General features: G+C 37.7%; 1 protein-coding gene across 2 annotated transcripts in view; it reads right to left on the minus strand.

Annotated features, from left to right (window-relative positions):
- Window positions 1–15044, minus strand: part of TMEM104 (transmembrane protein 104) — a 77884-nt gene that overhangs the window by 53275 nt on the left and 9565 nt on the right. For both annotated transcript variants that reach the window (XM_063293193.1, XM_063293192.1), the window contains exons 4-6: window positions 10552–10633; window positions 10116–10215; window positions 6193–6273 (exon numbers count right to left, since the gene is read on the minus strand). In XM_063293193.1, the coding sequence (XP_063149263.1) occupies window positions 6193–6273; window positions 10116–10215; window positions 10552–10633 (263 nt within the window). The remainder of the gene's footprint in view (window positions 1–6192; window positions 6274–10115; window positions 10216–10551; window positions 10634–15044) is intronic.

The raw sequence follows: 15044 nt of genomic DNA on the forward strand, positions 1-15044 counted from the left end.
TATGCCTAGAATCCATTACTACAATAAATTACTCCAGAATCCCTGTTACAGCAGACCAAGCTATCTTTCAGAATTAGACTCCTTTCACAGAAATAGTCAGAAGACTTTTCTTTCTCCTTAAGACTACATGTTGATTCCCTACAGAGTACAACCCCAAGCCATATGTGGAAGATTTATTTTTTTAATCTGTTCAATCATGTCTGCTTCTTGGAGACTGCCTGGACAAGTCCCTGCAGTTTTCTTGGCCAGGTTTTTCAGAAGTGGTTTGCCATTGCCTCCTAGGTAGAAGATATAGCCATAGCTTAAATGGTAAGATAACCATTTGACAAGCACTGATTCTAGTAAGTTTGCCAAAGGAAATGTTCAGGGTATGAAGCAAACACAAAGACTTTCTTTTTAAGAAACCAATAACCAGTCTGTGTATAACAGCAATTATAATAGAACATGATATTCTGAAAATCCTATTCTTTGTCTGCACTATATAAATCTTTTTACTGTGGTAGCAAATCTTGCCAGGTTTTAATTCGGCATTATATTAGACATACTCAGTGTGACTGCTTAAATTTGTTTTAAGCTGTTCTAAAACTACATCACATAGAAAGCAAGGTCAGAAGTTAGCTCTTAAAAGCAAGTAATTGATGTAGCGCTGATTTCATTTACTGAAAATGTATGCAGAAAATTTTAAATATGCTCAGTTGCAGAAAGCCTGGCAAATGCTAAGTGAGACAAGGAAAAAGCAAATTAGAAACAATAAACAGCAGCTGGGAATTTTTGACATCCAATAACCTCTAAGGAAAGCAGGGAAATCCCTGTTAAAAGAACTACAGGGATGACAATTACAAAACCATGCATATGATATACCCCTGAAATCCAAGTGACTAGATGAAGTAGAAACTTGAGATGCACAGCTAAACCCACTATTATGTAAGCAGATGTGCACTCACACCATGGGAGTTGTGCACTCCTCTCCTCTGAAGCTCTCTGGCTTATCCTTTAGAATAGAACTGGAAAAGGGATGCACAGTGGCCTGCATAAGAAGCAGGAATTTGATTTTTCAGCAGTATGTCTATTTATAAAAAGATGCAATTGGATCCAATTGGCACAGAAGTTATGAATCAGCAACAGAAGCAGTCAACTCTAGTCTAGCTGAATGAGAAAAATAGAACATTTAGCAAGAGATGGTAATTCAAACCTTAATGTTTTTTTAAAAGATAGAGTGAAAGAGTCTTGCCCTTTAGGTAATCAGTGAAATCTATATCTCTTTAGTATTACCTTGCTATTCAGATACATTTGAACTAGAGACATCTTACAAGATTACCCCATTCCTATAGAAAGCAATCTTCAGTAAAGGATCATTACCTTGTCATGGTGCTGGAGCTTGAGCACCTCAATGATGCCATGAGCTAAACCGTGAAGGGCCACCCAAGACGGGAAGGTCATGACAGAGAGGTCAGACTAAATGCAATCCCTGGGGAAGGTAATGGCAACCCACCCCAGTATTCTTGCCGTGAAAACTAAATGGATCAGTACAACCAGAGATATGTCGGTATACCATCGGAAGATGAGACCCCCAGGTCGGAAGATGGTCAAAGTGCAACTGGGGAGGAACAGAGGATGAGTTCAACTAGCCTCAGACGTGATGACGCAGCTAGCTCAAAGCCGAAAGGACGGCTAGCGGCCGACGGTGCTGGTGGTGAACGGCAAATCCGATGTTCTAAGGATCAACACACCATTGGAACCTGGAATGTAAGATCTATGAGCCAGGGCAAATTGGATGTGGTTATTGGTGAGATGTCAAGATTAAAGATAGACATTTTGGGTGTCAGTGAACTGAAATGGACTGGAATGGGCCACTTCACATCAAATGACCACCAGATCTACTACTGTGGACAAGAGGACCACAGAAGAAATGGAGTAGCCTTCGTAATTAATAGTAAAGTGGCTAAAGCAGTGCTTGGATACAATCCAAAAAACGACAGAATGATCTCAATTCAAATTCAGGGCAAGCCATCTAACATCACAGTGATCCAAATATACGCCCCAACCACAGATGCTGAAGAAGCTGAAGTGGAGCAGTTCTATGAGGATCTGCAGCACCTACTGGACAACACGCCTAAAAGAGATGTTATTTTCATCACGGGAGACTGGAATGCTAAGGTGGGCAGTCAAATGACACCTGGAATTACAGGTAAGCATGGCCTGGGAGAACAAAACGAAGCAGGACATAGGCTGATAGAATTTTGCCAAGACAACTCACTCTGCATAACAAACACTCTCCTCCAACAACCTAAGAGACGGCTTTATACATGGACTTCACCAGATGGACAACACCAAAATCAGATTGACTACATCCTTTGCAGCCAAAGGTGGTGGACATCTATACAGTCAGTAAAAACAAGACCTGGAGCTGACTGTAGTTCAGATCACGAACTTCTTATTGCACAATTTAGGCTCAGACTAAAGAGATTAGGGAAGACCCACAGATCAGCTAGATATGAGCTCACTAATATCCCTAAGGAATATGCAGTGGAGGTGAAGAATAGATTTAAGGGACTGGACTTAGTAGATAGGGTCCCGGAAGAACTCTGGACAGAAGTTCGCAACATTGTTCAGGAGGCGGCAACAAAATACATCCCAAAGAAAGAGAAAATCAAGAAGGCAAAGTAGCTGTCTGCTGAGACACTAGAAGTAGCCCAAGAAAGAAGGAAAGCAAAAGGCAACAGTGATAGGGGGAGATATGCCCAATTAAATGCAAAATTCCAGAGGTTAGCCAGAAGAGATAAGGAATTATTTTTAAACAAGCAATGCGTGGAAGTGGAAGAAGGCAATGGAATAGGAAGGACAAGAGACCGCTTCCAGAAAATTAGAAACATCGGAGGTAAATTCCAGGCCAAAATGGGTATGATCAAAAACAAAGATGGCAAGGACCTAACAGAAGAAGAAGAGATCAAGAAAAGTTGGCAAGAATATACGGAAGACCTGTATAGGAAGGATAACAATATCGGGGATAGCTTTGACGGTGTAGTCGGTGAGCTAGAGCCAGACATCCTGAAGAGTGAGGTTGAATGGGCCTTAAGAAGCATTGCTAATAACAAGGCAACAGGAGACAACAGCATCCCAGCTGAACTGTTCAAAATCTTGCAAGATGATGCTGTCAAGGTAATGCATGCTATATGCCAGCAAATTTGGAAAACACAAGAATGGCCATCAGACTGGAAAAAATCAACTTATATCCCCAAACCAAAAAAGGGAAACACTAAAGAATGTTCAAACTATCAAACAGTGGCACTCATTTCACATGCCAGTAAGGTAATGCTCAAGATCCTGCAAGGTAGACTTCAGCAATTCATGGAGCGAGAATTGCCAGATGCACAAGCTGGGTTTAGAAAAGGCAGAGGAACGAGGGACCAAATTGCCAATATCCGCTGGATAATGGAAAAAGCCAGGGAGTTTCAGAAAAACATCTATTTCTGTTTTCTTGACTATTCTAAAGCCTTTGACTGTGTGGACCATAACAAATTGTGGCAAGTTCTTAGCGGTATGGGGATACCAAGTCATCTTGTATGCCTCCTGAAGAATCTGTATAACGACCAAGTAGCAACAGTAAGAGACCGACAGGAAGCTCTGGCCTGGGCTGGTCCATGAAGTCACGAAGAGTCGGAAGCGACTAAACGAATAAACAACAAAGCAACAGTAAGAACAGACCACGGAACAACGGACTGGTTTAAGATTGGGAAAGGAGTACGGCAGGGCTGTATACTCTCACCCTACCTATTCAACTTGTACACAGAACACATCATGCGACATGCTGGGCTTGAGGAATCCAAGGCTGGAGTTAAAATTGCTAGAACAATCTCAGATATGCAGATGATACCACTTTGATGGCTGAAAGCGAAGAGGAACTGAGGAGCCTTATGATGAAGGTGAAAGAAGAAAGTGCAAAAGCTGGCTTGCAGCTAAACCTCAACAAAACCAAGATTATGGCAACCAGCTTGATTGATAACTGGCAAATAGAGGGAGAAAATGTAGAAGCAGTGAAAGACTTTGTATTTCTAGGTGTGAAGATTACTGCAGATTCTGACTGCAGTCAGGAAATCAGAAGACGCTTAATCCTTGGGAGAAGAGCAATGACAAATCTCGATAAAATAGTGAAGAGCAGAGACATCACACTGACAACAAAGGCCCGCACAGTTAAAGCAATGGTGTTCCCCGTAGTAACATATGGCTGCGGGAGCTGGACCATAAGGAAGGCTGAGAGAAGGAAGATCGATGCCTTGGAACTGTGGTGTTGGAGGAAAATTCTGAGAGTGCCTTGGACTGCCAGAAGATCAAACCAGTCTATCCTCCAGGAAATCAAGGCAGACTGCTCATTTGAGGGAATGATATTAAAGGCAAAACTGAAATACTTTGGCCACATAATGAGAAGACAGGACACCCTGGAGAAGATGCTGATGCTAGGGAGAGTGGAGGGCAAAAGGAAGAGGGGCCGACCAAGGGCAAGATGGATGGATGATATTCTAGAGGTGACGGACTCATCCCTGGGGGAGCTGGGAGTGTTAACGACCGACCGGAAGCTCTGGCGTGGGCTGGTCCATGAAGTCACGAAGAGTCGGAAGCGACCAAACGAATAAACAACAATAGAAAGCAATGCTGCCAAGGGCTACTAAATATGTAAAAATGTCATGATTCTCTCTGCATGTACGTACATCTTTGCTTCAAAATCATGAAACTGCTAGACTACAAAGTATTTTTAACTGAACACTCTTTAAAGACCACTCAAAATACTGTATGCACACTTAATATTTTGCCAACAGGTATTTCTTAACATCCATAATGTAAAACTTCTATAGACAGAAGCCAAAAGAAGGAACAGCAGAAAGAGATTTTATTATTCTCCTAGCTAAATTCATTGCTTGGTAATGTAGGCCTGGATTTGGAAACCTCTATGATCTTTCCAAAACATTCCAATGCACCAAGGTACCTTGCTACAGATCAAAACAACAGGAAAATCATACAACACAATTTAGGGCCATCCCTAACTTTGAAGGAACACTTTTTTTTTTTTGGCTAAAAGTTCATTATTGGGTTTTTAAAAAAACTTTTCCCTCTGAAGAAGAAAGCTAGTATCACAACCTGATTATAATAAGAGAAAAAGTGCAGAATAATTTAGTTTGAACTGTCAACCAAAGACAGCAGTTGTTAAAAAAATATATTAACTATGCTTGACCTGCATTCACATATGTGATCTGAGCACCCTCTACTGTGTAAAATTATCCATCGTAGAAATAGAAAAATAATGCTACCATATTATTCCAGACCTGGGTTTCTCAACCATGTAAACATCCCTCCAACCACCCTATCAAAAAACTTGGGTCCTACCCATGATAGAAACCAAATGTTATTTTTTTCCAAGGAAGAGATTGATTCAATGCTAGAGTATTTTTTCCAAGGTAGATAGTTATTCAGTATGTTCTCACAGTGAAGGATACAATTATAAAACCTGGATAACCCTACTTCAAAGTAAAAATATAGATATGGTGAAATAAAGGCACTCCTGCATACAAACAGCATAAACAGAATGTAAGTTCACATCTCATTCACCCCCTTTATCCCACTCCCCTATGATGCCTACTACCTCTCTAAATTCTCTATTTCTTTTTACTAGATGGTTAGATATGGTACAAAGTCAGAAAGAGCCATCCTTGAAAGAGTGGGAAGGTAAAGTTAGGCAACACATCTCAACCCTTACCAGATCACTTTGGATGACACTGAGTGGAATGATTCTTCAACCTTTGCTGTGAATGCACAGCTTAATGAAGAAGAGGCCAAAGGCCCTTGATTCCACACACAGCTTTATCAGCCCCAGAGCTTGGGAACAATCATTTAACATAAGAAGTGATCTATCTTCCATAGCAGCCACAGCTATGGATAACGTAAACATCCTCAGCCAGGCAATCATCAATAAAACTTACACTCATTACAAAGCAGATTATGTTCACAGAAAATAAAGTAAAAATAATTTAGTAATATTCCGTTCTCTAAGTGTTAACGTGCATGTGTTTCCTAGTTTGTGTTTAGCTGAAAATATTCCACAAATAAAAACAGTAAGTATGTTTTAGGAAATGAATCAGATAGGTTTAAGAAAAAAAAATCCAACATAAAACAAGGCTCTCATAGCTTAAAAATAGTTACCTTTATTGAAGAACATGGAAGCCATCTGACCCATTTCCACCCTTTCTGTGATTTCAAAAATATTAGGTGCTCCTCGTCTCTCTGCAAATTAGAAGTTTTTAACGTTTTTAAAAGTCATAGCAAGATCGAGCTACTATAAACCATTCCCTTTATCTTGTTTATGAAGTACCAACGCCTATATTGCTTATAAACAAAGACATATGCATGTAATAAAAAGAAACATTACAATAGATGTATATTTTTAAATTTCTGGTTGGTATGGTGACGACGTGACTTAAAAACTAGTTCTTCTCCAAAGTTAAGACTAAATCCTCATTTTTAAACTGCTTTATAGTTAAATTGGTCAATCTCCTCTTGTCTTTCATCCTTTAAATTACTGCTTTGGTTGCACTACTGCAGAATGTAATTCATTAATTATGGGCCCAAACTAAGAAGACAGAGGGAAAAGAAGTCTGCTTCTTCCCTTTCTGAGGGAGAACAGCTGCTCAGCTAGACTGAAGAATAGCTGAAAGGTTTGGCTGATGACCCAAAAGAGTAAGTAACAGGAAAAAAAGCTATGTTCACCGTTTTAAAGGCTCTTCCCCATGATTTACAACATTTAGATGATTTGATTTATGCATATAAAAGCTTAAATGCAGGAAGTGGAACAGAATTTTTTGGAGCTCAGGCAAAGATTTGATCCTGTAGTTCAGAAAATGGCAGGGTTGAAATCCTTCACAATTGATTTACATGACACAATAATCAGTTTGAGAATTTTGACAAACAACATGCCACAGATTTACCCGCAGAGTAAATGAAGAATTTCAGGGTAATATAAGCCATTTGGAGGTCTATATTGTAGAAATAATCCACTATTTCTAAATATTTCTTATAATACTGGGAAAGATCAGTCCAAAACATTCTTATGGAGAAACTTACACATGAGATTTTTTTTCACTACTGCTAGAATACTAGCTTAAAATTTAAACTGCTTATCTTATAGTTTCCATTCAGCACAAGGAAATCAGTCCTACTGTTGTGAGATTTTTGAGATGCACAGTATAGAACCAGATCTTGAATTTATCACAGCAGGTGGGATCTTTGGAATGGAATGCAAAAAAGGTAATTTTTCCAGGCTTGTTTTCACAAACAGTTCAAAAGCAGAAGTTATTCAGTAAAGTTTATTTGGCAGCCATATCTTTTCTCCTTTCGATATGAACAAATCTATCAATGCAGGACATAAGGGAAGAAGGAGACTAAAGTTTACTAACAGTTAAACTCAGTAACTTCTGAGGGGGGAAAGAAGGAAACACATTGCAGATGCTGTCTTCAACTGTTTTGAACCAAGGCTGAAAATTATTCTGTAAATGTTTCAAGCAAATATGTTAGTTGGAGAGGAGTCGTCATGGGGAGTTTGGAAGATTATAACCTGGAGAATTTTGAAGATTATAATACTGATAGAAAGCAAAAGTAATTCAACAACCAGTTTGTTTGACATAAGAGCCTGAAAAGATTTAAATGAATAGCTCCCATCTGTTCTCAGAGGCTTTCTATTATACAAGGAATAGATCCAGTTTTGGCAAATCCCTGTTTATTTGGAATCTGATGACGGCACATAAAAAAGACAAGAGAAAAAGGGAAAAAGGAAAACCAAGCGGCACCCCATGCCCAAAACAAAACTAAGTAGAACAAATGGAACATCTGCTCTAGATGATAAAAACAATCCAATAGATGCTGAAAGAGTAACAGTAAATAAAAACAGATTTTAAGACTAATGAGTTTCCATCAAAAACACTAAAGATCGATGGAGGATAATAGGGAAAAGCAAAATTTAAAGAAAATGAGTGATTCCTATAGTCTTGTCTGAAGGTAAAAAACACTTTGTGTATTGATACCAACTACTGCAGCAACACTAAAAAGCAATTTAGGTGGATGGAAAATCTTCAATCCAAGTTGGAGCAGACAGACCAGAGAAACTGGCTCCTCAACAATTTGAAAGATGATCTTATTCTACAAAAAATGTGATATTTTATGTCAGAAATGAAGTTTGGTACTGCAGCCACACAAACTGAGCTATTAATAAGCCCATGAAATTTAAAGTGATAGAATGAATATGAAAGAAGCAGGAGCCAACTAAATATGATACTGTACCTAGCTCCATAAAATGGAGTAGAATGTTCATATCTTGATTTTAAATAATGAGCTGACCAATCAATTGATACTGATGCAGCACAGCATCAGTATCACTAATACAGGTATCAGATACATGTATCATCACTAATACATGTATCATCACTAATAAATGTATCAGAATTAGAGTACGTTTATCTGGGTCACTTACAGAAGTAGTATCAATAATAATAATAATAATAATTAAAAAAGAAACTAAAACCAGGGAGGACCAAGCTGGCCACCCAGGGGAAGACAGATCTCCAATCTTGATGTGATCTTCTCTTCCAACTGGTCTATCCCCTTTAGGGAATTTAGTAGTCAGATTAGCAGGGAACCTGGCCTCACACTGTTGCTGATTAATGCTAATCTTCTGCAAAAAGACCACATCCATTCATTATTTAGTGATGGATAAGCAGGGAGATCTGGCATGTATTACTGAAACCTGACTGAGTAAGGCTAGGTACGTTGTCCTCTCTGAGATTTGTCCAGCTGAGTTTCCAGTCCTACACTTGCCTCAGGACATGGGCTGGTGAGGAGGTATGACGCTGATCTACTGTGAGACCTTATCTATTTCAAGCAGCACTGTTCCTGAGGTGGCAGAACATGAGTGCCTGTGTGAGAGATAGGGACAAGTTAGGGGTCATTTTGGTGGTACCAGCCACCCTGCTGTCCTTCTGATTCCTTCCTTGGACTCCTTAACCTGGTAACCGACTTGGTAGTGGAGACCCCCAGCCTGTTGGTGTTGGGGGACTTCAGTCTTCATGTGGGAGGGACTGGTTCAAGGACCGCCCAGAATCCATGGCCACCATAGCAACCATTAGCTTATAACAAGTCATCTTGGCTCTAACATAATAGATGGCCCTAAGTTAGACCTCTTCTTAACTTCACAACAGTTGTTGAATGATCTGGATATGGAGGGTATTACCATTCACCTTTGTCATAGTCACATCACTTCCTGGTCCAGATGTGATTGACAACCACTCAGTGCCTCTGTGGTCCTGGCCCCATTCAAATTGTCCACCTCAGGCACCTTATGGATTCAACTAGTTTCTGGTGGGCACTTTGGGATTTCCCTGACAATCAGGTAGGTAAGTTCATCGAGAATCTAATTCACTACTGGGAGGAGGCAGCATCCAGGGCTCTTGATGAAATCACCCCTGAGCAGCCTGTCTCTGTCAGCTGATCCCATGCAGCTCTTTGATTTTCTGGGGGCCTTCAAGAGATGAAGCAACAGAAGTGATGCCTGGGGTGCAAGTGAAGAACATCTAAGAGTAAATCTGACCAACCATAGGTACGTGCCTGGTGGCCTACTCTGTGATGAAATGATGAGTCTGTTCTACTACTACATGGTAGTAAGCTGATACTTTAAAATAATAATATCAGCTGTGGTGTTTTCATTGGATACAGAAAAAGCGTTTGATACAGTACAGTGCAAAGAAGGAGAAAATATATTACAAGGACATTATTGTTGAATGTGATGTGGCCTGGGATCAACAAAAATAATTTTAAACATGCATTTTGGTAATCTGCAAAAGAAGAACAAGTTTTCTACTTTAATAAACTAATTTTTTCACTTAAAAATCTTTTATTGGATTGGATAGTAATACTGGATCCCAAAGTATTACTAATGTTTGCTTCCATGATGGGCTTGTATCATTTACAGAAAGGTCAAATAATCTTTTTTCACTTGTCTTTGGCATTGAAAAAGAACTATAGAGAAAGACTGATGTTATATAATGTCAGGATGAAAGTAAAATCGGCTAGATACTTACGAACAGATAGAATAGGCCGTGTTTCTGATCGTTCATAGACATCTGGGAGAACATCGCTATCAGAAACTTCAGATGAAGAATCTTCATCATTATCATCTTCCTAGAAGAGTAAGACATGATTCTAAATCTCAGAAATAAAGGATTATTGCAGAATTCTGACAAGTAAAACAAAGTTAAGCGCTAAATAAAAAACTTTTACTAGCTAAAAAATGCAGATCTCTTTAGTTGTGGGTCTTCATATTAAGTTTCAGTTCCTCTGTTACTGAGCATCCAATCCAGTAAAAGAAAAGAAGTCTATGTACTGATGAAATAAATTTTGCAGAATATTATGGAATTTATTGCTCTGTTTTAAGGGCAGGCACAGGAGCAATATTAAGTTTCCTACTATGTAACAGTATGACTGGACAGATATCAGATTAAGACATGCCACACAAACCTTGTGCTTTTCCATTCTCTTTAAGTGAAGCTGAGCATTTGCTGCAGCCATGGCCTCCATTACAAAAGTTGTGGTCATATAGCTATAGGAGAATTAGAAGATACCAGTTATTTAAAAATAAAAATGAATTATCACAATATCCCATTCATATGAACACATTCTTTAAAAAGCTCTATTCTGAGGAGTTTTCAGGCAATGCTGAATATTGAAAGCAAGACTAGATACAAGGTGGGCAGCCAAGCTTTCTCCCAATATGCCATGTATAAAGCCATGTACGGCTTTAATTTTTACACTTCGTACCGATGGGGATTTGGAGAACCCAAGTTAGCTTATCCTCCAGTTCTTAGGTTCTCTTGACACTTTGCTTTTCTTCCAGCCAGCTTCAAAGCTAGGCCTCAAATGGCAAGGCTTAATAGAATTAGCCTGGCCAAAATGTCATAGCACTGGTCTAGGTGGAAAGACACATATGGAAAATGCAACTTTATCTGTTGTGTAAATTTGTGGTAGATTTTACTCCAACACTTTCAGAGAACTACAAAACTGAATTTAAATGATAGGATGGGTATGTTTCATAGATTCTTCATTATATCACTGATTTTGCTATTTAGTCAGATAGCAGTTATATCATGGAGATAATAGATAATCATGGGGACAATTCATGTATTTATGCCATTCTGTACTGCAGGGGCTTGAACATCAATAGCCAGATTATATCGATATACTGGGGCTGGTTTCACATATCATATTAAGTCATAAATGTGGCTGATTTAACCTAAGAACTAGCAAGTACATCTTAGTATATTTATACCAGGTTATAACTATTCCACAACCCATGGTTTGAAAATCCTAACTTAGCACAGCATATGAACTAGGTCAGTGGTTCACACACAATGCTGTGTATTTAGGACTGAAAATACTTTCGAAGATCTACTAAGACAATGGCTGGGAATAAGTGATCCTTTCATGGTCCATATTCAACATTACAATTTCATTTGTTGAGCTTTGCTGCACTTAAGTGGTTATTTTCCTTCTCATTTTTAGCAAAAATGAGCATAGGATAGAATAACATAAACCTCAAAAATAATGTTTTGCTGCTTTACAATTTGAAATCGTTTAGGAAGTTTGAATGAGAAATCAGTTCTGCTAAGATTAATACATAATACCACCTTCCAGGGGCCTAGATAATGATTCCCCTAAGGACATCTTACCATATCAAACATACTTCAGAGATATCATGGATCAGAAGTGCTTACAAAGAAATGAAAGCATCAGGCTAATATTACGGGAAACGTTTCCCACTTAACAGCAGTTAGAAAAATTTCAAGGACAATGCAGCACAAATAATTGCAAATTGGAACAAAAGCTATCAATACAAAGAAATGAATAGGAAGAGAAATCAAACCACAAGGTAGGAAAACTACAGACAGACCTTAAGATTTTCAAATAATCTTTTTTACAAACCTCAGAAGCAATCTATAAAGATTTATGCTTTCCATCCGAAAGAACCGGCACTTTTACAGTGCCTCTTCCTTCAATAGTAATTTGTAAGATTAATTCACAAACAACACAGTCTCAACTCAGGGAGAAAGGGTACAAGATCAGTTTAAGGCAATGCATTTACAATGGAAGGTAATGATATTCACAGTAGAAAAATTAAATGTAGACATTAACTGTAAATAATTAAAGCAGGCACATTCATCTAACAAATCCACAAAGTTAAACTCACCTTGGTACCCAGCATATAGAAAGCATTTAAGAGGGGAACTCAGTCATTTTTTTCATTTGCATCATTTTTTTTTTTGCATCATGGGAATTGAGAACAGACTCTTGCATGTTCTGTGCATTTTCAAAGCTCATTCAAAACTATAAAACTGATCCATTCCCATGAATTCTCTGTACTTAACCCAAACATTCAGGGGAGAGGTGAAATCTATTTCTTTATCCTGCACCACATGCAGTCTTTGCCTCCCCACTCTGCGGGGGGGGGGGGGGGTCACTGCTGGGGGTGGGGGAAAGTACTGTATCATCTCTAGAGGCACTAGCAACTACAGCAGCAGCAGCAGAACATACTGTAATGATCATATATTTTTCCATTCTTTAAAAATCCATTCTTCATAATAGCATTTTCACTCAATCAAAAAAGTACACATTAGCGCCTACTTCTGCAGCACTCCTGCACACCACTCAAAACTATATCTGCTCAAAAGAAGAACTATATTATTTCATTAGTTATGATTGGTTTTTACTTAAAGTACTTTTAAATTGCTTCTAATTTCTCACTTAAAAATTTTAAGTGATGGACAATATTAAACACAATAAAACAACCAATAAAACAATCAAAGAATCTGATATTTAAGCAAGTTTTTTTTCCTATTAGATATAAAACTCTAATTGGAAAAAAATACAGCCAACATGTCTTGTGTATCTAGAGAAATGTTTAATAATACTTTCAAAAGCATAATCTATTCAATTGCTAAATTCAATGTGTGTTTGTACCTAAACCTATTTAGTAACAAAATGGCAGAATGTTGAAGATAACATTACCCAGTATGTGCCAATACTTAAAATTGTCTTGTCATTTTACTTATTTAATGTTAATATGGTTTTTATCCATAGGTGTTTAAAGTAGTATACAACAACAAAAATTAAATTAAAAATCAGCAAAAAGTTAAAGGACTACATTCAGAAAACATATAGCCAGATAAAAAACAATCCAGGGGGAGATTCTAAAACTGAGAGAAAATGTAGGAGAAAATGTTTGAAGGTCTTTCTGAAATGCAAGTATGACTGCAAAGGCAAACGTGTGCATGTGTCTGTATATTTATACTTATTCGTTAATTTCCCCCTTTCTTCTTTCTTCACCACCACCAGTGTACTTTGTAGACCTACATAAGGCCCATGTTATGCAGAGTCATTACTCTATTGCCATCTGTATTCAATCTGCTTCATTATTTAACTATCAAACAAATTGTTAAGCTTGGCTCCATTAAAGATATGGAAGAATATGCCAAATGACAACTCCTTCAATAATCCTTGCTCAGCACCTACTTCAAAACCAGAATAGGGAAGTCTTATCATCAAAATATAAAAGACAGCAGTGCCAAAACTGCATCGGCCTCTGGGGTAATCCACATCTTGGGAAACAGAGGCAGTGGGGCAGTAGACTTACTCAGTGACAAGAACAATTTTTAAAAAAACGTAAATATGAAATATGGATATCAATTCATACAACCATACACATGATCAATAAATTCTTTACTTACTAATGGATTGGAAATATATCTACTTTTTACAAGGCACAGAAAAAGTAATAATAAGTAAAGGAAATTAAGACAGGAGAGAAAAGAAATCTATCTAGATCTCATTCACACCAATGCTATTCGCTGTCCTTTTCATACCTTCCTATCCTTGCAAATCACTTTTGCTTCCACCAGTTCCTTGCACCATGCTATACAATGCCTTTTGTATTGTAAACTTCTCACCTCTCTTTTTCAACATCTCATCCAACCCCAACTTCCCCTTCCTCTTGACCCATTCACTTTTCCTTCATGTTTTTGTTTTGTGGTTTGATCCTCATTCCTTCTCTCTATGGAATTAACCATCTTAATGTACTTCTTTTGTATTGGGCACTCATTTTTCTACATTCAATCATCATAATACATTCTTGACCTTATCTCTTCTTCTTTCCATTCCCACTCCAATGACTTCTTGTTTTATCATATGTACTTTTTAAGTAATCCATTCTCACTGCATTTAGTTTTCACAGTGAGATATAGACTGATCTATAATCATGTTTTACAAGAATTATTTTAAATAAGTGAACTAAATATTTCAATGTGTTCAGTAGGCAAGAATAGACATGGATCTTTAATTATCTCAATTAATCTGAGAAGCACAATTTTAAGGAGTACCTGATTTCAGAAAATTAATTTTCATGACAACCATGATTACTAAATATATCAGATGTCTAAAACAGAATTTTCTGCATGTATCAGACTATTCAGAGAATATTTCTTCTATGATATTCAGTATATAACAGTTCAATTCATCAACAAATTCCAAAGCTATCCTCATGTGTTAGTTGTCTAACAAACTGAAGACTTCCAGCTTCCATTAACTTCAATAATAGCAGCTAAGTTAACAACATTGTAAAGCATTAGAAGTACCTAACTTATGTAACAATATAGAAAAAATGGCATTAAAAAAGGATACATTTGTTCAAAAGTTTTCATTCCTAAAATTAAGGAATGACCATTTTCAGGGCAATTATATTTTCATATAGTCCCAGGAGGTGAAAGCACCTGATCTGGAAAAAACAGGTCAAACCTAGTACTACTTGGACAGGAGACTACCAGGAAATTTCAAGGGTGTAGGTTAGACTGAGCTTTTACAAAGCAGCAATAACAATGAAAGCAACATAGATGTGTGCATGTAATCACTAAGAGTCAAGCCTGATTCAGGAAAGAATTTTTTTTAATCATATTATACTTAAA

The sequence above is a fragment of the Candoia aspera genome, chromosome 2, assembly GCF_035149785.1.
Source record: "Candoia aspera isolate rCanAsp1 chromosome 2, rCanAsp1.hap2, whole genome shotgun sequence".
Classification (NCBI taxonomy): Eukaryota; Metazoa; Chordata; class Lepidosauria; order Squamata; family Boidae; genus Candoia; species Candoia aspera.